Source organism: Palaemon carinicauda, chromosome 4 (assembly GCF_036898095.1).
Source record: "Palaemon carinicauda isolate YSFRI2023 chromosome 4, ASM3689809v2, whole genome shotgun sequence".
NCBI lineage: Eukaryota > Metazoa > Arthropoda > Malacostraca > Decapoda > Palaemonidae > Palaemon > Palaemon carinicauda.
In genome coordinates this window covers 83325729-83346448 of record NC_090728.1, presented here as the reverse complement: position 1 = coordinate 83346448, position 20720 = coordinate 83325729, and the positions used below count along the sequence as shown (strand labels likewise).

At 43.2% G+C, this 20720-nt stretch overlaps 1 protein-coding gene across 1 annotated transcript in view; it reads left to right on the top strand.

The window, feature by feature from the left end:
* Positions 1 to 20720, top strand: part of LOC137639544 (ATP-dependent DNA helicase DDX31-like) — a 327968-nt gene that overhangs the window by 244200 nt on the left and 63048 nt on the right. Inside the window, exon 11 of the mRNA XM_068371811.1 lies at positions 2393 to 2583. Within this exon, the coding sequence (XP_068227912.1) occupies positions 2393 to 2583 (191 nt within the window). The remainder of the gene's footprint in view (positions 1 to 2392; positions 2584 to 20720) is intronic.

The window sequence follows — 20720 nt, the reverse complement described above, 5'->3', positions numbered from 1 at the left end:
AAGTATGAGGTAGAAATATATATATATATATATATATATATATATATATATATATGTATATATGTATGTATATATATATATATATATATATATATATATATATATATATATATATATATATATGTGTGTGTGTATGTATATATGTATATATGTTATATATTCTGACAAATCTGGTCTAGTGTAGAGTAAATATCGTAGTATATTAATAATTTTATTTATATATCCTATATTGTTTTCATTTGTGCATTGAAGAGATAGTACCCAGCCTGTAAAATGAGCCCCTCTCATGTAGATTAAGTTTTTTATGTAAAATACATAAGACTCTCGTTGTGAATTTCATTGTACCTTTTTATTCAAGTTAATATATGTGACCACGTATTTTATAAGAATTAACTTTTTATTTTCACATGTTCGCTATGAAGTGTTACGTAGTCTATTTGAAAATGTTTTAGGATTTGTGCAAGATAGGAATAAGAGCTTAGGTAATGTTCTTTTATATTTTATGAAATATTTTGTCATGGTAGTGAGAGAATGTTCAATGATAGGTGCTTTTGAAATTTCGAGAATAAAGGGTGAGAGGATGTTATCTTTTTTTTTCGGAGACAATAGGTAGGCGGAGCTAGCTGGGAAAGTCGTCTCGTGGGTGTGTTGCTGTGAATCTGAGAGTTACCTGAAACTCCTTGATTTGCCTCTTGGCATTTTTATCTAGTCGGAAACTTTAACGCTTGGGTACCACCCACGTTATCAGACCTCAATAGTGGAAAGTTCTGGAAGCATTTAGGTTTGATATATATAGTGACCCAAGGTTGGGTTAGGGAGACAGACATACAGACGTGGAGATTGAAATAGAACCACGGCCTGAAATAGCCTCCTTCCCCTCTCCCTTTCTCTCTCTCACGCTAGCAATCCAGTGTATTTTTAAAGTGTTTATTACGTTAGTGTGTCCTCTCCTAAGTGACTCTGTCCCCCAAAGTAAATCGTGTGTCAAAAAAGTACGCAAGATGAAAAGGTGATTGTGAATTCATTGTATTAGGATGAGTGTTGGCTTTGTATAACATTTTTTTGTAAACGGCTCTTTAGGGAAGATAGTTTTGTTACGTGATCAGGTTATATATTATTCATTTAGTGTCTTAACTTGAACATTGTGTTATCAGATTTATTTTAAGCTTTTGTATAATTTTCATTGCGTTATTTCTTTTCTTAGAGTAAGGTTTATACAGATATAATAGTTCAAGTCAAGTTCTTATTTAATTTCAGATTGTAACATTTTTGTCTTATTCTAATTTTTATTCAGAATTAAATATTTTCCAGTGACTTATTTTTGTTATGTAAAGTCTTTTCAGAGTTGGAATTTATGTAGAATATATCTATTTTTGTAAAGAGTATTTTTCCAATCATCATTATTTAGGACCAGATTCCGCTTGATTCTTGTTAAGAAACACAGTGAGTGTTAAATGCGTTTCACTAATACGTAAGAGTAATTACCCAGTCTGATTTTGAGTGTGCTTAAGAGACGTTTGGATATTCAGTGTTATAGGTATTGCTGTCTGGGAGTTATTTAATGGTCTCAGAATTTATATATATATATATATATATATATATATATATATATATATATATATATATATATATATATATATATATATATATATATATATATATATATATATGTATGTATGTATGTCTGTGTGTATACATAACTTTCCCATTGTTTTAGTTTTCATAACAAAAAGACAATTTCTCTCTTGGCGACAATTGCTCAATTTTTTTATGAAAACACCTATTGATTTTATCTATGCTATATATTGAAAATTTATTCAGCTTTCCATTTCTGTTTCTATTTCTATGTCATTATTTATTATGGTGATTAGGAAAAATTACTTCTCTTTTAGTTTGTTTATTTCCTTTCCTCACTGGGCTATTTCTTCCCTGTTGAGCTCTTGGGCTTATAGCATCCTGCTTTTCCATCTAGGGTTGTAGCTTAGCTAGTAATAGTACACACACACACATGGACCAGCCTGAGATTTGGCATGTACAGATGATTTCATTTATATGTGCTTTTGCATGTATAAATAATTCCAATATTCATAATTCATACACCATTTGAAGAGCCATTGTTATTACTTCACATGCTATATGAAATTATAGAAACAAAAAGTTTTTTTACTACTATGCTTATAATTACTGTATACATTGAATAGGTAGTGTTTTTAACTTTACTTTTTCTGAATTTTAGAAATTATCCTCTGCACAATAATGTATTCAATTACAAGTCAAATACCAGAATTTTCAGTTTGTGTATGAATCTCTTTATTTGTATGAGATGAATAGTTTGATAATATTGATGAATAAATTGTTTTAATTGTTCTGACTTTTCTTTATCAACATACAGGATGTAGCAGCCCGTGGTTTAGATTTGCCAAGGGTTTGTTGGATTGTACAGTTCAATGCTGCATGTTCAGCATCAGATTATGTACACCGTGTGGGACGCACTGCTCGTGTTGATGCTGCAGGGTCAGCGCTAATATTCTTAGCCCCTGCAGAAGCTACTTATATTCAGATGCTAGAAAGCCACAAAATTATGTAAGTAAAACTTTCATATATTGTTGAGATATATTGTTATATATTTACCATGACACTTTCCCCAATTTTCGGGGTTAGCCGACAAAAGACGGGGGAGGATTTTTCCTTCATAAAAAAAGAGGTGTTTTTTTTTTTTTTTTTTTTTTTTTTTTTCCTGACGAGGGACTCAATCGAGTTTTATTGGTTGGTACTGCTTGTGTGCCACTACCCACCCTCCCACCATCTTCCACCACAAATGAAGCTTCCCTACTGCTGCAGTCACTATAAGATAGCTCACCATTTATTTCTATTCCTAGCATGCTGTTTTGCTTCTCTCACATCTAACCTGTCACCTAGGGCTTTTGTCATCCCATCCATCCACCCAAACCAAGCTTGGCCTTCTTTTGATACTTCTCCCATCAACTCATGTATTCATCAATTTCAGTTGACGATCATTCTACATCCTCTTTACATGATCAAACCACCTCAACATACTCATATCTACTCAAGCTGCTAATTCATTCCTCATACCAATTCTCATTCTTACTACTTCGTTCCTAACGCCATCCAACCAAGTTACACCAACCATATACTTCAGACACTTTATCTTGAACACATTCAGTTTCTCTATCCATCACTTTCATTACCCACAACTTCGATCCATACATCACAGTTGGTACAATCACTTTCTTATACAGAGCACTCTTTACGTTCATTCCTGTTCCCCTATAATTTACCACTCCTTTCACAGTTCCCCAACACTTTACATTCTTTATTCACTCTCTAATTTACATCTTCTACTTCATCATTTGCATCAACAACAGAACCCAAGTAATTTAATTTAACATAACATTCAAGCTAGTACCACCTTCACTTCTTATGCACTTCATAACCTTACTCTTACCCACAACTTACTCGCAACTTCCTTCTCTCATGTACATTTCCAAACTTTGTCACTTATTGACGCAGCTTCTCCTCCAAGTCTGCAACCAATACAGTATCATCTGCAAACAGCAACTGATTCCCCATCCACTCATGATCACTCTCATATTTCAGATTCAATTCTTGACTAAGCACTCGCGCATTCACCTCTCTTTCATGCATTGTTAAGGGGTTATATTCTTGGATTTTTAAAAAGGGTATGTCCATTACTTTTATGAAATTGTAAATTCAAATGTGTTATGGTTGAGTATTCATGAAGAAATGGAATACAGTAAAAAAATAGTTATTTGAAAAGAATAAAATGGAGAAGTATTCAATTAAAAGATAGAGATGACTAGCAAAATCTCTCTCTCTCTCTCTCTCTCTCTCTCTCTCTCTCTCTCTCTCTCTCTCTCTCTCTCTCTCTCTCTTACGTAAGGGTTTAGTACATGATCTTTCTGTAAAACCAAAGCTTATCTTTTTATTAAGGATTGCGAGACTTTCATAGATATTCAATACATATGTACCAGGTAGGCCTAATCTTGAAACATAGGAGTTACTATTAGAAATGTTATTCTGTATGATAAAAAGTATTGTACTGCAGTATATTGCAGATTGTAAAGAAATTTGTCAAATGTTTTCCTTAGAAATTATAGGAATTAATTTGGCAATCCAAGGTAAACTCGTGAAGACAGTTACCATCCCCCATGGCAAAGCAAAGTCTCAACTAAACTAAGAAATCAGTTCCAAGAATGAAAATGTTACCACAAAATTGAGTCTATAGGCTAATTACAAAAGATAAAGAAAGCAAACAGTTTGCCTGCTAAAATCAAATTCTTGCAACCAATAAAGAACATAAAAAACTGAATTTTAGTATTTTCTTTTTATTTCTATACTCATCTGATGTTCATATTCCCATGTTTTTTTATTTAAAATTCGCATATTTTCTTTCCCTTCAATAAACACATCTCCTCAGTAAAGGGAGGAACAATCTAGTGGTAAGTGGTAACTGACTTGCTAGTGTCCTTTGTATTGTACTTTAGTTTTGAAATCAAAATTATCCCTATCCTCTTCATACCATGAAGCAGTGGGAAGGAGGGTGGGCGTGTAGTGTACAATATATGAACATTAGGTGAGTATAGAAATAAGATATTTTATTACTTAGATTTTGTATATTTGTATATACTTTCCTTGTGTTCGTATTGCTAACTCCTGCATGCTGCTGGAAGTTGGACAACAATGAAGGGAAGAAATGGGGTGAATTGAAATAAAAGCAATATACCATGGTTAAGATTTTGTAACCTGGGCAAGATTAATTTTATCACACCATCTGAAAATACGGTTTTAATTAAATATGGGACTCAAAATTGTTCACAAAGATTTGTTAAAATACTCATTTGTAACTTTTCTTTAATTTATATTTCTTGACCTAAATTATACTTTTGAATGGTACCAAATCAACTCTTAAGTGAAAACCTCATATATCGTAGATAAGAGTGTTATAAATTAATTTAACTCAAAGTTAATTAGACCACAGGTCCCCAGCCAGTACGGGGACTAGAGAAAAACAGGATTCTTAATGATGATGCTTAGCAGAACTTACTTAGTGTTCTAATGAGTATTTTCTAAATCTGTTTCCAAAGATTTCTACAAAGTTAATGAGAAGTATTATGCACCACTAATATCAGGTATATTCACTTTCAAGCATTTTATTGAATTTGTATCGAATTTTTCTACTGTGACCAAACTTCAAACTATGAATAATGTTACAATTTTGGTCCTCGAGCAATTAGGGACGTTAAACCCACAAAACAAATTAGTGACATTACTTCTAATTGCTGAGTTTATGTCCAAATAATACTGAATTACTTCTCCACTGTTCAAAATTCGGATAATTTAAAACCACATCCAAATTCCAGAAAATGGAGCCTACCACTGAAGAGCTTTCAGTACTCAACAATATAATTGCCTTAGTGCTTGGAAGGGACTTATCCAATCACAGTTGTTTGAGCACAGAATTAAGAAGGATATATATCTCTTGATAGCTGAAATTGAACGTTTCTTATGATAAAATAACCACTGTAAAAAGTTAATATCCAAGCTAGATCTAGTTATCAAGAGACTCGTAGCTTTGTGCCAATCAAAATACAATAAACATTCCATTATCTTTGATATGGAACATTAGTAGACTATCTTTTAGAACCTATCATAAACAGTCTAGAGGGTTTTTGTGTCTGAGGACATAGTGCATAGTCTCTATGAGGTCAGATAAAGCATGGATGGGTTTGGACGAATCACTTTTGAGAAAGTTGTTTGAGCACGTTGACATTGTACTACAATATTTTTGGGCACTCCAACAACAGATGCCACAGATCTGTGAACCATTCCTTCTATGTCCAAGAGATTTTAGTTTCATTTTCCTGTTAGCAGAAATACTTGATTGTTCCGTAACTGAAATACAAACCACACTATTTAATATGGGTATTACTTTCGGCATAGGTGAAATGACGAGCCATTAGAATTTTAACAAGGGTTTACTACCCCCATCGCTAGTGGGGGGGGGGGGGGGGTAGGGAGGGGTCGCTTGCTCTCCCCCCCTCACTCACCTGTGTGGTAAGCTCACTTTTACTTTGGCTCGGTTGGTGATCGGACGTATCTGCTTTCACCCTCGCCTCTTTGACAGCCATTAATGCTTTTTGTCTTTTTACTTTTTCTTATACTTGTAATATATACAGTATATAAACATTATGTTTATGTATATATTTGTGTATAGAAATGTAGTAAGTTTTCTTTTCAGTGTTTGTGCTGTGTGTGTAGTGTACGACAACGTCACCGGCGTAGTGCTAGGCTACCACGGTTTTACGTCATGGGGTGTGGCCTCTCCCTCTTGGTCGTTCGGTCGTTCCTTCGGCTTTCCGTTAACTCGGCCACCGTGGGGAATCGTCATCACTGGACTTTCTTCATTCATCTATTATCTTCACTGTTCCTCCTTTCCTACGGGGAACTTGGATTCTCAGCGAAGGGAATGTAGGAGTTTAGATTGAATACGGTCTCTCTCTACTCAAGGCCGTTCACCCCTTACTATTACTACGTACTATTACGGAAGCTTCTTTCCCGTTGCGGGTTGGGTTGCTATTCCGTTTATTTGTCTCAATTAATTTTAATGAAATCTAATTGTATTTTTAACTTTTCAGTTTCTCTGTGGAGAACACTTCCCTTCGGGGGTCAGTGGTTCTTACTATTTGTGATCATTCTTGGATGAATTACATAATTATAATTCTGTTTTTGTTACAGTTCTCCGCCCTCCCCCTTCTCCCGTGAATGTCAGTGGAGGAGAAGGGCGCATACTTAATTTTTAATTCTTATGTTTTGCTTTTCCTTCGGGGTTACTCTTCGGAGTTCCTCCCGGGGGAATTTCTGTTAAATAATTATTTAACTTCATTTTCCCAGTTAACTATGCAGTTTTTCTTCCTTTGACTAAAGTGTGCCAATGAAGCAGAGCGGTCCTGTTTGTGCCTGGGGAGTCTGCTGTCGCTGCCGTCTCTCTAGGACATCGTCATGGGCGTTATCACTTCTCTTAGAAGTCCGCTCGTGACAACTGTCAGCTTTTCAGTTCATCTTAGAACGCTAAGGAGGTTCGCCTCCAGGGGTAGGTAACTTCCCTTCCAAGGGAGGTTCCCTTCCCAGGTGTGAGAGCTTCCCCCTGCAGAGGGGGAACTTCTCATACCTTAATAATTCCTGGATGGGTTTTCCTGGTCCTCAAGCGGTTATGTTGTTGGTGCTGAGCTACCGCACTTGTAACCATGCTCAAGGAGCTGAGCGGTTGCAAGGCCGTGCGCATGAAAACTTCAGGTGGCTATGCTCTTGGGGCTGAGCGGTCGCACCTGCAGCTATGCTCAAGGGGCTGAGCAGCTGCAGATTCAGTCTTGTGACCTCTCTCGTTCGCGAGGGAGGCCACTCTTAACGACTCCTCTTCGGAGGATTGCTCCTTATAGGTCAGCTTGCCGATCCAACGGCCCTAAGGGGCGCCATCACCAATGTCTTCAAGTCTCTTTTACGAAGTGTTCACCTCTCTTATTCGCGAGAGAGGCCACTCATAGAGACCCCTCTTCGGAGGATTGTTCCTGATTAGACCAGCCATCTCCTAGACCTGCTGACCTGCCGTCTCCGTTCGTGGCTGCTGACGCTGTGGGCGCCCACGCGCCCTGTTATCCAACGGGCTCCGGTTCCTTCGGGGCAAAAGGGGCTTTCTCACATTGTGAGTAAGTCCCTTAAGCGCCAGGTATCCCCTGCGCGCCAACGTTCTCCTGCGCAATTGCGCGCAAGCGCTCGCCTGCTTTTCCTGCTGTTCCTGAGACTGCCATCCAGAGACATCCTGTTCCAGGGACTGCGCGCCAACGTTCACCTGCGCATCAGCGCACTTCGTTGGAGTTTCCTGAGATAGCGCACTGGCGCTCACCAGTGATTCAGCCTGCGAGTGTCTCCTAGTCTCTTCTACGAAGGGCACCTCTCCCGTTCGCGGGAAAGATCTCTCATAGAGACCCTTCTTCGAAGTATCAAGCAGATCTTCCAGTGTTTTGCCAGCTGACCTACCGATCTACCAGCTCAACCTTGCACTGTCCTCATCAGGGGATGACCGCCCTTTTTAAGGACACATCCCAGTTCCTGATCGTCCTGTCAGCTGACCCTGCATGCGCGCGTGCTCGCCGATGATCTTCTTAAGCCAACGATCTTCATACGCGCGCAAGCACCGACGATCTTCTTTCGTGCGCAAGCGCTGACGATCTTCTTTCGGGCGCAAGCACCGACGATCTTCTTACGCGTGCCAGCGCCGACGATCTTCTTACGCGCGCCAGCGCCGACGATCTTCTTACGCGCGCCAGCGCTGACGATCTTCTTTAGCGCGCAAGCGCTGACGATCTTCCTACGCGCGGGTATCGATGGTTTCCCGCGCGCGCTCGCCGATCTAATGACGTGTGCGCGAGTGCTGACGATCTTCTAACGCACACGCGAGTGCTGACGATCTTCTTAAGCGTGCAAGCGCCGACGATCTTACGCGCGCAAGTGCTGACGATCTTCTTACACGCGCTAGCGCCGACGATCTTTTTCGCGCGCGGGTACCGATGGTCTCTTACGCATGCGCCAATAGTCTTGCGAGCTCGCGCGCACCGATGGTCTTCCCCGCACTCGTGCCAACAAACTCCTACGCGCTGCAGCACACTCCAACATTCTGGTCCACACGGACTCTTCATTCTGATCCTGCACATCAATATGATTCCTGCGCACTCTATGAAGTCTCGCCCGCGTGCGAGCGTTTTCAGCAGTCTCACGCGTGCCCGCATCAGCGCTTCGACAGTCTCTCGCTCGCGACCCCCGGGTATTCCCCATCGCGCCAGCGCGCTCCCTAGCGCAATCACCAATACCCTCTCCCGCGCGAGGCTGCCGGACATCGCGCGATAAGGGCGCCATCCCCCCCCCCAAGCACAGAACAGCGCGCTTGCCGGTGGGGGGTAAGGTTCCAGAAAGGCCCAGGAACATTCCTTCCTTATCTTTTTACTGGTGACTTCCCCTCCAGAGGGAGTGTCTGACAGCGCAGCCGTCAGCCGGCAGCCTGGTTTGGGACTCTAATCAGAGCAGTAGCACAGGCTTTTAAGCTGTTCTCTATCTGAGTTGAGCCACAAATCCTTGGCTACATCCACTCCCCCGATGAGGAAGAGAGGAGTTTCGGACGAGGTAACTTCTACGAGGACGTAGCTGTCCCCTCGTAAGTCTTCGAGGCAGGCACTCTCCCCCCCTCAGACTTTTCTCCCTCACCTTCGGACGAAGTTTTCCCGCCCTCAGGAGAGTCATGGGAGGTGAGACTTTCCCCAATCACACCATTAAGGGAAACCCCACCTCGCGCGGTAAAGTCTTCTCGAATAGGGGTGGAGAAGAGCCTGCCTCCGTCGTGGTTGGAGTCCTGCATCCCTCCCGGGAGGGAGTCAAAGGACTCCAAGACAGTAACGGGAGTCCCCCAGCACCAAAATCTACAGACTCAGACATTCTTTCGTTATGGAAACGAACCTGTTTGAATCTAAGGACATGAAGTAGGCAGCTAAGAGGTGTAGGAAGTCACCAAGACTCCCTCCTATATGGGGCTTTGACATTCAAGCCCTATAAACCTCCAGCACCTCAGCAACCACGTCCCATCAAAACAATGGCAGCTAAGACAGTGGTGTCTAAGCCCTTTCCGGTCAAGGACAAGAAAGGCAATTAGTCCCCCAGGGGAGTGAAGAATCCTAGAAGGAGCAGCTGAGGCCGCAAACGCTAGGATTGCCAGTTCCCCTGCATGTCCGCCAGTGGCGGGATACCTACAAGGTTGCGCAGACAGGTTGCGGCAACTCAGGGCCGTTTCCTGGACGATTTCCGTAATCAGTCAGGGATATCGCATCCTGTTCACAACACCTCTACCTCCCCTGAGGACGAATCCAGTGTCATTTAGCACCCTTGCCATGGGATCAGCAAGGGGGCAAACTGTGGGCAGAGGCCCAGATTTAAGCAAACTCCTTCAGCATGGAGACCGCAGACACAGTCAGCCTTGCAGTAAACCGCAAGACTTCTTGTGTAAACTGGATCTGAAGGACGCGTACTTAGAGATCCCAGTCCATCCGTCTTCAAGGAAGTACTTATGATTCAGCATAGACAACAAGGAGTACCTGTTCAAGGTGCTGTGTTTTGGTCTCTCCACAGCACCACAGGGTTTCACCAGAGTTTTTACCCTTATATCTTTGTGGGCACTCAGGATCGGCTTCCGTCTCCTCCATTATCTGGATGACGGCCTGATCCTAGCAGACTCGGAGTCACTCCCTCTTTGACACCGAGACAAACTTCTAGGACTTTGCCAGGACCTAAGGGTCAGGGTAAGTCTCGGGAAGTCCGCTCTGCTGCCCAATCAAAGACTGGTTCACCTAGGCATGATTATAGACACCAATCTCCATAAGGCCTTCCATCAGACGACAGGATAGCAAGGCTGAGAAGAGTCACAAGCCCTTTCCTCAGACGAGAAGAGCTTCCAACCCAATCGTGGTTACGTCTCCTCGGTCACCTTTCACCCTTGGCTCGTCTAGTTCTCAACGGTCGCCTCAGGATGAGGTTTCTCCAGGGGCAACTCAGGTCCTAGAGGAATCAATACTGCGATTCCCCGGACATCATGATCCCTATGGATCTTGCGGAACAGACGAACCGCCAGTGGTGGGTAACAAGCGAGAACCTACCAAGAAGAATGGATCTTCTCGTTTCCTTCCCACGGATTGGATGCTGTTTTCGGACACCACAAAAGAGGGGGGGGGGGCACGTTCTGTACCACAGTACCTCAGGCCTGTGGTCAGAATCGGAAAAGTGCCTCCATATAAATCTGCTAGAGATGAAGGCTGTCTTCCTGGCCTTTCAACAGTTCCAACAAAGACCTGGCGGATCATTCTGTGGTGTGTTGAGCTACAACACCACAGTAGTAGCTTACATCAACAAGGAAGGAGGTACCTTTTCAAAGCAGCTATCCCATCTCTCAGTAGAGATACTGAGATAGACCGAAGTCCACTCGATTCCTCTATCTGCTCGCTTCATTGCAGACAAAGGGAATGTGCTCGCCGACAGTCATAGCAGAGCGTCTCAGATAATGAGTACCGAGTGGTCCTTGGATCATTCAGTAGCCAACAAAGTCCTGACTTTGTGGGGTTACCCGACTGTGGATCGGTTCGCTACAGCGCTGAACTTCAAGCTCCCGCTGTATTGCCCCCAGTCCCAGATCCCAAGGCACTCTGGCAAGAGGCCTTCCAACATCGGTGGGACAGCACCGACGTGTACGCTTTTCCCCCGTTCTGTCTGATGAGGAAGGTGCTCAACAAGACCAGAATATCGGTCAATCTTTCGATAACCCTTTATAGCTACGCTATGGCATCGCGCAGAATGGTTTCCGGACCTTCCACAACTACTATCAGAGTTACCGAGAGAGCTCCCTCCGCGACACAATTTACTCGGACAACCACTGCCAACATCTTTCACAAAGCCGTAGCTTCACTTCGACCTCACGCCTGGAGACTATCCAGCATCTCCTCACTAAGGAGGATGGTCGCAACAAGTTGCGAACGGGATGTCTGGACACCTGCGTAGGTCATCCACAGGGGTCTGCCAGGCAAAGTGGCAAGTTTTCTGTGGTTGGAATCGTGAAGGGGTATCTCTCCACTCGATACCACTATTCCAGTGATAGCGGAGTTCTTTGTATATTTGCGGGAAGAATACGCCTTTCAGTCTCGGTAATGAAAGGCTATCGCTCAGCCTTAAGTCTAGCCTTCAGGCTCAAAGGAGTGGACATTTCTTCCTCGCTGGAACTTTCTCTACTCATGCGAAGATATGATCTTAACTTCCCTCAGTCCGAAGTGAGACCACCTCCATGGAACGTGGTTCGAGTTTTCAGGTCTCGTAAGAGACCTTCCTACGAACCATTATGCAGGCTTCAGATCGCCACCTAACTCGGAAGGCGGTGTTCCTACTAGCTTTGGCCTCGGCCAAGTTGATAGAGAATTTGAGGTTCTGTTAGAATGACTCTTGATCTGGTAGATACTGTGGTTCACTAGACTTCACTAGAAAGTACATTAACGGGGCTCTTTGATGAAGCAAAATCTGAAAAAAAAAAAAAAAAAATTTTTCTGAAAATTGGTGTGTTGTGGCAGCACACTCATCAATACACATGAAGTTTTATTAAGAAATTTACAATAGTTTACATTTTATAGCCCTATGAGTTGCCCCTACCATCACTGCAGATTTGAATATCTCGTCACTTGGCATATTCAAAAGTAAACTTCAGAAAATTACATGCCCTATCCATTTGCCAAAGAAAACATTACAGAGCAACTTTTCATTCTTCGAGGTGTTCGAGGCTGAGAGGTTCATTACCATTAGTAAGCAGTTAGCTTTCGTTGGGAAAGGTCATTCTCCACTCCTTGAGTTGATACTCAATTTATGATTCTTGCTGTTTGGGAGGACAGAATTATTCTACTTGGGTATAATGGTCATTCTGTACTCCTTAAGTTGACACACAATTTTATGATTCTCATGGTATTTTAAGGGGCAGAAATTGGCTGCTTGGCTGTATTTTTACTGTATTATATTTATACAATATTAGTCATCTCTTTGCTTTCAAAAAAGGGATTTTGACATAGGAAAAATCTATTTCTGGGCGAGAGACCCGTGCCGCCTAGTGAAATGCTCTTTTAACATCATTTCTAAGGTAAAAACTGCTATGAATTTACCAGAGAAAAATTTGTATAGAAATGCTAGGTTGAACCCAGCTCGCTCACCTTAATAAGGTGTCGGTATAATACTGGGGCACTGAATAAATCACAACCAGAGGCCTCGCACCATTTAGATATCTCCTGTCAATATCCCCGAACAGCGAGGTGCCGTTCAACATCCTACTACTACTACTAGCAATCCCACGCCAGTGACATCACTCCCTATAGCACTCCAGATTGGGGCCCATATAGGGAGGGACGGGTGGGTTCACTGGGCGGCACGGGTCTCTCGCCCAGAAATAGATTTTTCCTACGTCAAAATCCCTTTTCTGGGCTCCGACCCGTGCCGCCCAGTGAAATCGTACCAGAGAATGGGAACCCAATATGGCTAACTACCTGAAGAGGGAATAACATAAGAATAACAGAGCTGATGAGTTTAATATAAAAAAAAGAGGGATGTGCAAACCCGTAAAATTAGATCAACATGTATATGACAGTGATAAATAGACATGGTAAACAATCAATAATGAAACCCGTAGGTAAAATTCAACAGATATGAATAGTGGGAATCCAGCTTGGTAATCAAAAATGCAAAATAAAATCAGCTCGGGGATTCAAGAACAAGTGAAATCAAAACAATTTGTGAAATTGAACAATTTAATAATAAAATAATACACTATAAGGGTGTATAGTAACAAAACAGGTAGGAACAACAGGTAAGCCAGGCAGGAGGGAAAGAGGACAGAGCAAGACGTGATTAGGACTCAGTACCTTCAGGAGGAACTATATTCCCTGCAGCTACTGTGGCAAATCTAAGAGCTTCTAAAGGTTTTAGGTAGTGGCGCTTGAAAACTTTTGGGGACTTCCAACCCGTATATTTTGAAAGCTCATCAAATTTCATATGGTGGAAAAAATTAATTGAGGTAGCCACAGCTCTAATATCATGGACATGTGGGAATGATGCAGGATTAGCTTGTTTAATTAAATAAAGAATTTGTTGTCTGATTCCCTTAAGGGTAATAGTTCCTCCATGTTCTCTAATAAATAAGGGCCCTGTGGTTGTAGTGGAAGTTCTACCTAAGTAGGATTTCAGCGTGGTAACTGGACACAGGGATGGATCCCGAGGAAGTGGAACAATCTTCCAGGGAGACCACCTGTTTTGTGGGTCTTCATTTTAGCCAGGAAAACTTTGTTAGGAGAGAGAAGGACCTCACCCGAAGAGAGAAACTCTATATGACCAGGGTCTCTAGATAAGGCTGACAATTCTGAGATTCTGGAGCCCGAGGCGAGGCTCAAAAGAAAAAGTGACTTTCTTAATAATGCCATATAGTTACAGGATTCATTTAGGGTGTCAGAGGCTAGCTTAAGAACATCGTTCAAAAACCAGGAAACTGCGCTAGGGCGAGTTGAAGGTTTTAGTCTGGCACAAGCTCTCGGAATGGATGAGAAATATGAATCCGTTAGATCAATGTCAAAACCAATATGGAAGATCTTTTTCAAGGCTGACTTGATTGTAGTGATGCTATTGGCTGCCAGGCCAGATTCGAAGAGAGTTCTGAAAAATGTCACAGTTAGGTTCATCGTCATTTTCTCAACTTGGGAATCTTTCAAGAACTTAGCTAATTTCTTGACAGCTGAGTCATATTGACGGAGAGTAGATTCCCTTTTGTCAGATTCCAAGAAAATAGTATTCAAAGGATCGATGTTTGCACCTCGTTAGGCTGCGAACTTCATGAAGTTAGGGCATTCAGAATCCTTGAGGAAGCGAACACATTGCGAGTTTGTACTGTCTGTGTTAGCACCGGATTGGGAATCCGCCGGGGGCGGAGACCTAGTTCTAGCAACAAGGGGAACCAATTGCTCTTGGGCCAGTTGGGGGCTACGAGAGCCACTTGACCTTTGAAGGATCTGAGTTTGTGCAGAACCTTCAGCAGGAGATTCACCGGAGGAAACAGATAAATCGTCTTCCAGGTATTCCAATCTAGAATCATAGAGTCCGTGGCATAAGCCTGAGGGTCCAGGTTGGGGGCTACGTAACAATCCATTTTGCGATTGGATTTCGTCGCAAACAGATCCACCTGGAGACCCGGGACTGGAGATAGTATCCACTGGAAAGATCGATTGTCTAGTGACCATTCCGACCCGGGAAAGTGAGTCCTCTACCACATTCCGGACTCCTGCTAGATGGACTGCTGACAGGTGCCACTTGTGCATTGCCGCCATGGAGAAAAACTTCAACATGATGTGGTTTATTTGGGCTGATCTGGAGCCTTCTCTGTTGAGGCAGTGTACTCTGACTGCACTGTCGAGAACCAGTCTGATATGGAGATTCCTGGCTGGATTGAGACGTTTTAAAGTGAGGAAGACTGCCATGGCCTCTAGGACGTTGACGTGCATTTGTTGGAAGACCGGTGACCATAACCCTTGGACTTTCTTGTGTTGTAAGGGAACCGACTTGGAAAGATTCTTGATCTTCGTCCAAGGCTGCAGACTTTTTCTCAGGGTTGGGGAAAGGCGAGCATGTCTGTCTCGGCGTATTGCGGTTGCTCTGGAGCGCCACACTCTGTTTATGTCCTTGAGTTTGAACCTCAGGACGATGTCTGTCACGGAGGCGAACTGTAAGGAACCTAGGATGCACTCTCGACTCCTTCGGAAGGTCAACTTTTCCCTGAGAAATTTTGTATTCCTCGCTATCACCTTCCTTTTGGCTTTGGGGAGGCACAGTGTATGGGAGCACAGGTCCCCTTGTAGTCCCAGCCATTGAAACTTGGTCTCCGGGACCAGGCGGGATTTCTCGAGGTTGACTTGGAATCACAGTTGTCGAAGGAAGGTGAGGACTTTGTTCGTTTCTACGCGGGAAATCTGGGCATTGTCTGACCAGATTAGCTAATCGTCTAGATAGGCTACTACCTGTATCCCCTGAGTCGGAAGCTCTGGAATTACTGTCTCTGCTAGTTTGGTGAAGATTCTGGGTGTTATGTTGAGCTCCAATAGCATCACTTTGAATGCGTAGGCTTGTTTGCCTAGCTTGAAGCCCAGAAAAGGACGAAAATGCCTTGCTATTGGAACGGGATAGTAGGCATCTGTAAGATCGATGGAGGTGGTGACGGCCCCACGGGGAAGTTAGGTCCGCACCTGCGAGACGGTAAGCATATGGAATTTGTCGCAACGAATGAAGGAATTTAAACGAGACAGGTCCAGGATTACTCTCCGTTTGTCTGAGCCTTTCTTTGGCACGCTGAACAAGCGTCCTTGAAATTTTAAGCGACGTAGGCTTTGGATTGCATTCTTTAGTAGCAGATCTTTTGTGAAGGAACGTAGTTCTTCCGTGGACTGAGACCGGTTGAACCACTAGCAGAGGTTGCCTGAATTGGGAAGATTGGAAGGGCCTCAATCTCTTCCTACCTCGAATTGGGGTACTAGTAGGCTCATATCTCCTCTTTGAAACCAGGCCCCACCTAACCTTGAGGTTTTGGTTGGCTCTAGCTGCCTCGCTAAGGACCGAGTTAACTAAGTCCCCTGGGAAAAGATCCGGGCCCCAGACTGGAGCTTTGATGAGCCTATTAGGTTCATGCCTAATCGTGGCTTCGGATAGAACGTGTCGTCGATAATGGGTCCTGGCATTTGCAAAATCATAGGCGTCAGCCATAAAGTTTTGCAAAAGTGACTTAGTGAGGACCTTAAGGAGGTCCTCCTCGTTGTAAGTGGCGACGGTCAATTCAGAAAGGGCAACTGAATTAAGGGATCAGCTGAATCTACACCTCGACTAATATTCCAATTTAATGAGAGACTCCGGGAGTTTGGGAAGCCATTCGCTGAACTGTGTCGAGGCACAGTCTGGGCTCAACTTACCTACCGAGAAGGTAGCTGGGGCGTTCCGCCAACATTCACTGTCTCCCGGAAAGAGAAGGGCGGGTAAGTCGGTCTCCCTGAGGTGAGGTAAAGGCTTCTCTTCCTTGATAGCCTGAAAGACCGTCTCTATGATCTTGGTCGCACATGGGGTAGGGGTCTGGTCGTCGGCCACAAACATAGTATATGAACTTTTGTAGGCTGTAATCATTGTGTTCAAGCAGTCCCACTCATTGAACACGCGGACCAAGACAGACTGTGCCTGTTCTTTAGGAAAATTAACAGTTTCCTTTGGGACCTTATCCAATCGAATCAGAGCTTCTTCCGTGAGGCGAGCGTAGCCGGGGAAGGGGAATTCAAGACCCGGTGGGTAGAATTCATAATCCGCAAGAGGCCTGGTACCGAAATCTGCGATTGACAACATACCCTCCGAGAAGGGGGCATGTAATACCAACCTCCAAGGGTTATTCTTATTGAAAGGAGGAAGCTTGGAGGCGTCGGGGATGGGGTATTGCTGTTGTGGCGGTGGCAGCCCCGAGCGCATGAGTCCTTGAACTAGGCTCTCCATAGAAGCTATTCTCTCTTGTGATTGCTGCATATGAGACGATAGTATCGACTCAAAACGAGCAAACATCTCGGAAAAATCCACCGGGTTAGATGATTCCGCCAGGGGGGGAACAGGTGCCGGAACGGAGGCTACTCCGTGAGAGGTTGAAGGCACAGCAATTGGGTCTTGAGAGACTCTGGTGGAGGAAGATTTAGCCTTCGAAGCTGATGATTTCTAAGACCTGTGGTCTTTGGAAGACTTGTGGGTCGTATATAAAGGCTTACGATGAGCCTTCACCTTGGGGATAACAGGCAGGGGACTGAGACCAGTCCCGGTTGTCCCCGGAAAACCTCGAAAAGAAGAGTGTTCTGAAGTAGAAGAGAAAGCCAGGCTAGGGATAGGAATCTTAGCCCGGAACCACCTGACTCACCTACGTCCCTACCTGCTTCGGGATCGTCAAGAGCCATGGGTTCCACATCGAGGTTGAGGGTAGCGACATCCTCAGTTAGGGTGCCGCCCGTCTCTTCTTGATCCGGGGCCAGAAGAAGGGATTCGAACCTCTCGATGATAGGATCCGCCAACTCTTTGGGGACCGCAGCTGAAGTTTTAGCATGGGGGTAGAGACGGGAACACCATTCCTCAGAGGATATACAGTAAGGCTGTTTGGCCTTCACGTTGCGGGCGAACCCGTCAATCCAGATCTTGAGGGTAGCCCGAGCTGTATCTTTTTCAAGTTGGGGGCACTGAAAGAGAACAGACTATTAGAGAGGGATATTTGTGCCAAAGAAAAGTGAAGAAGTCCAAGGACTTCGTAGACACGAAGTGAAAGGCATGCGGGAAGTCCAGATGACTAGTGGCCTTAAAATTAATAATCTTTGAAATTAATCGTAACTCCCTACTAGTCTGTATCAATGAAAATGCACTCACCGAGTCAGATGTTAGAGTGGAGGTCATTGTGTAGCAGACTACACAATTGTCTGGGTGCCAAACAGCTAAGTCATCCACTTGGACAGGACAGTGGGCGTGTGAACGACACACGTCATGGCCGCAGGGTTGATAGATGACAGCAGCACATGCCGTCATTGCACAGCGTACAGTCTGTAAAATAAAAGATACATGCTTAAATTATAGCAATATCATGATAAAAGATTTACATATCAATATCATGATAAAATTTTTTTATATATATGCATCAGGAATTCTGAATGAAAGCAAATAGGGGCTCAGGGTCCCCGGGTGCTTAAATGATATCAATATCATGATAAAAGATTTATATATCAATATCATGATAAAAATGTTTTATATATATACATCAGGAATCCTTAATGAAAGCAAATAGGGGCTCAGGGGCCCCGGGTGCTTAAATGATATCAATATCATGATAGAAGATTTATATATCAATATCATGATAAAAACGTTTTATATACGTACAGTCTGTAAGATAAAAGATACACGAGTATCTTAAAGGAAAGCAAATTAGGGGCCCGGAGGCCCCGGAGCTTAAATATCTATATATATGTCAATATCATGATAAAAATTCTTTATATATAGCCATTAAGTATATTGAATGTAAGCAAATTCGGGACCCCGGGGGGTCCGGAGTGCTTAAATATATCAATATCAAAATAACAGATCTATTTTGATTGTAAAAAGAATTAAAATTAAGTCAGACCGTAACCGTGATCATATCAAAAGAGGGAAGGGAAGGTCGAGAACTAGGATTGTATATATAATATATATATGTGACTAATATATAAAGTTAATCCAAGTAATAATGAGTAACGTTGGCTCCGGAGGCGCAACTAAACAACTCGACCGGATGGTAATGTATAAAAGCTACTTCTGGGGATCCCGTAATGAAAGTCTTTATATATATATATATACAGTATATCTATATGAAGTCCGTGAGGTGCGGGACACTATAGAGGGGGAAGGGATCTTTAATGGGTCCGTGAAGTGCGGGAGTAGCACGTACAAAACTTAATAAATAATATAACATGACAAGATACCACGGACCGAGCAGAAAACTTCCCGCTGATCGTTGGCCAAACGAGCGACGGAAAGAAAACGACTACGACCGGGTAGAGCAGTACAAAAGAGTAAGTAATGTACGTTAATGTATAATTATAGCAAGCCTCACAGATCAACGGGAACCGCCCGTGCAAAGAAAGCGAAGGCCCCCGGGAGGGGAACATAACGCAATAAAGTGACTCTAACTCGATCGAGAGAGAGAGAGGGAGGTAACCCTGGGGTGGGGTATTGGGCAGGAGGGAAGCTAGGAGTGGGGCGATAGCAGGTATACCAACCTGCCAGACCCACGATTGATATGATCACGCGGAAAGACTAATAACACTATAAAAAACATAACACATGGTAAAATAAGATAGGAAGGCATGCTGGATGACAATAATAATAAAATTAACTATACATCAATCGTAAAACAAATGAGGGAGCGAACATGAGACTGGAGAAAACCCAAGCCTGACAGCGCTGCGGCAGGGCTACCAACATAACTCAGAGTCAGTGAAATGCTAACAAAATGAAAAACTTATATCTGACTCATGAAAGACCCTCGAGCTAATGCAAGAAAACGAATGACGTTAAAATGATAAGCAAGTCCGTGGCGTGCGAACGTAGATAATCCAAGTAATAATATTAGTGGAATAGAAACGCCCGAAGGCGACCAGGCATGCCAACCTACCGATAATACGCACACGTATATGTAATAACTGTTATCGTAATAACAGGACATCAATATAAAAATTTAATACAGTGTGTGAACCGTGGATACCAATAAAGTTCATAACGAGAAACAATCAGTATGGAGGACTCATTAAAAAGCGTTAAGAACGAAACAAGAGAGAGATAGGAGGGAGCCGAGCGCCATGAAAGACCCACGCGGGGTCGTGAAAAATGAAACTTATAAGCAAAAAAGGGCAAGGCCCCCTCCAAAATCTCAAAACTCATAGATCTGGTACTTAACTTAGATGGAGTGACATTGGAGTCCGACATCTTGAGGTGAATCCAGAAAAAAACAGCGAAATTCACACACTAAGGCAAAATATGGATTAAATAGCGCGTGCTATGAAAAAGGAGTGATGTTACTGGCGTGGGATTGCTAGTAGTAGTAGGATGTTGAACGGCACCTCGCTGTTTGGGGATATTGACAGGAGATATCTAAATGGTGCGAGGCCTCTGGTTGTGATTTATTCAGCGCCCCAGTATTATATTGACACCTTATTAAGGTGAGCGAGCTGGGTTCAACCTAACATTCCTATACAAATTTTTCTCTGGTAAATTCATAGCAGTTTTTACCTTAGAAATAATGTTAAAGGAGCATTTCACTGGGCGGCACGGGTCGGAGCCCAGAAATCAGCAATTGCATGTGCAGCCTAAGCAAGATAGCACTCAGATGAGATAGTACTCCTCTCATGGCTGAGAAAGAGGGGGCTTCAATCGGGTTTGGAGACGAGCAGCTCTGGAGGGTTTTCAAGAATTTTAGGCTCATTTGCTCGGTTGTTGCAAAAGAATTCACAGGCTAGGAATTACATAAATTGCAGTTTTCATGTTGG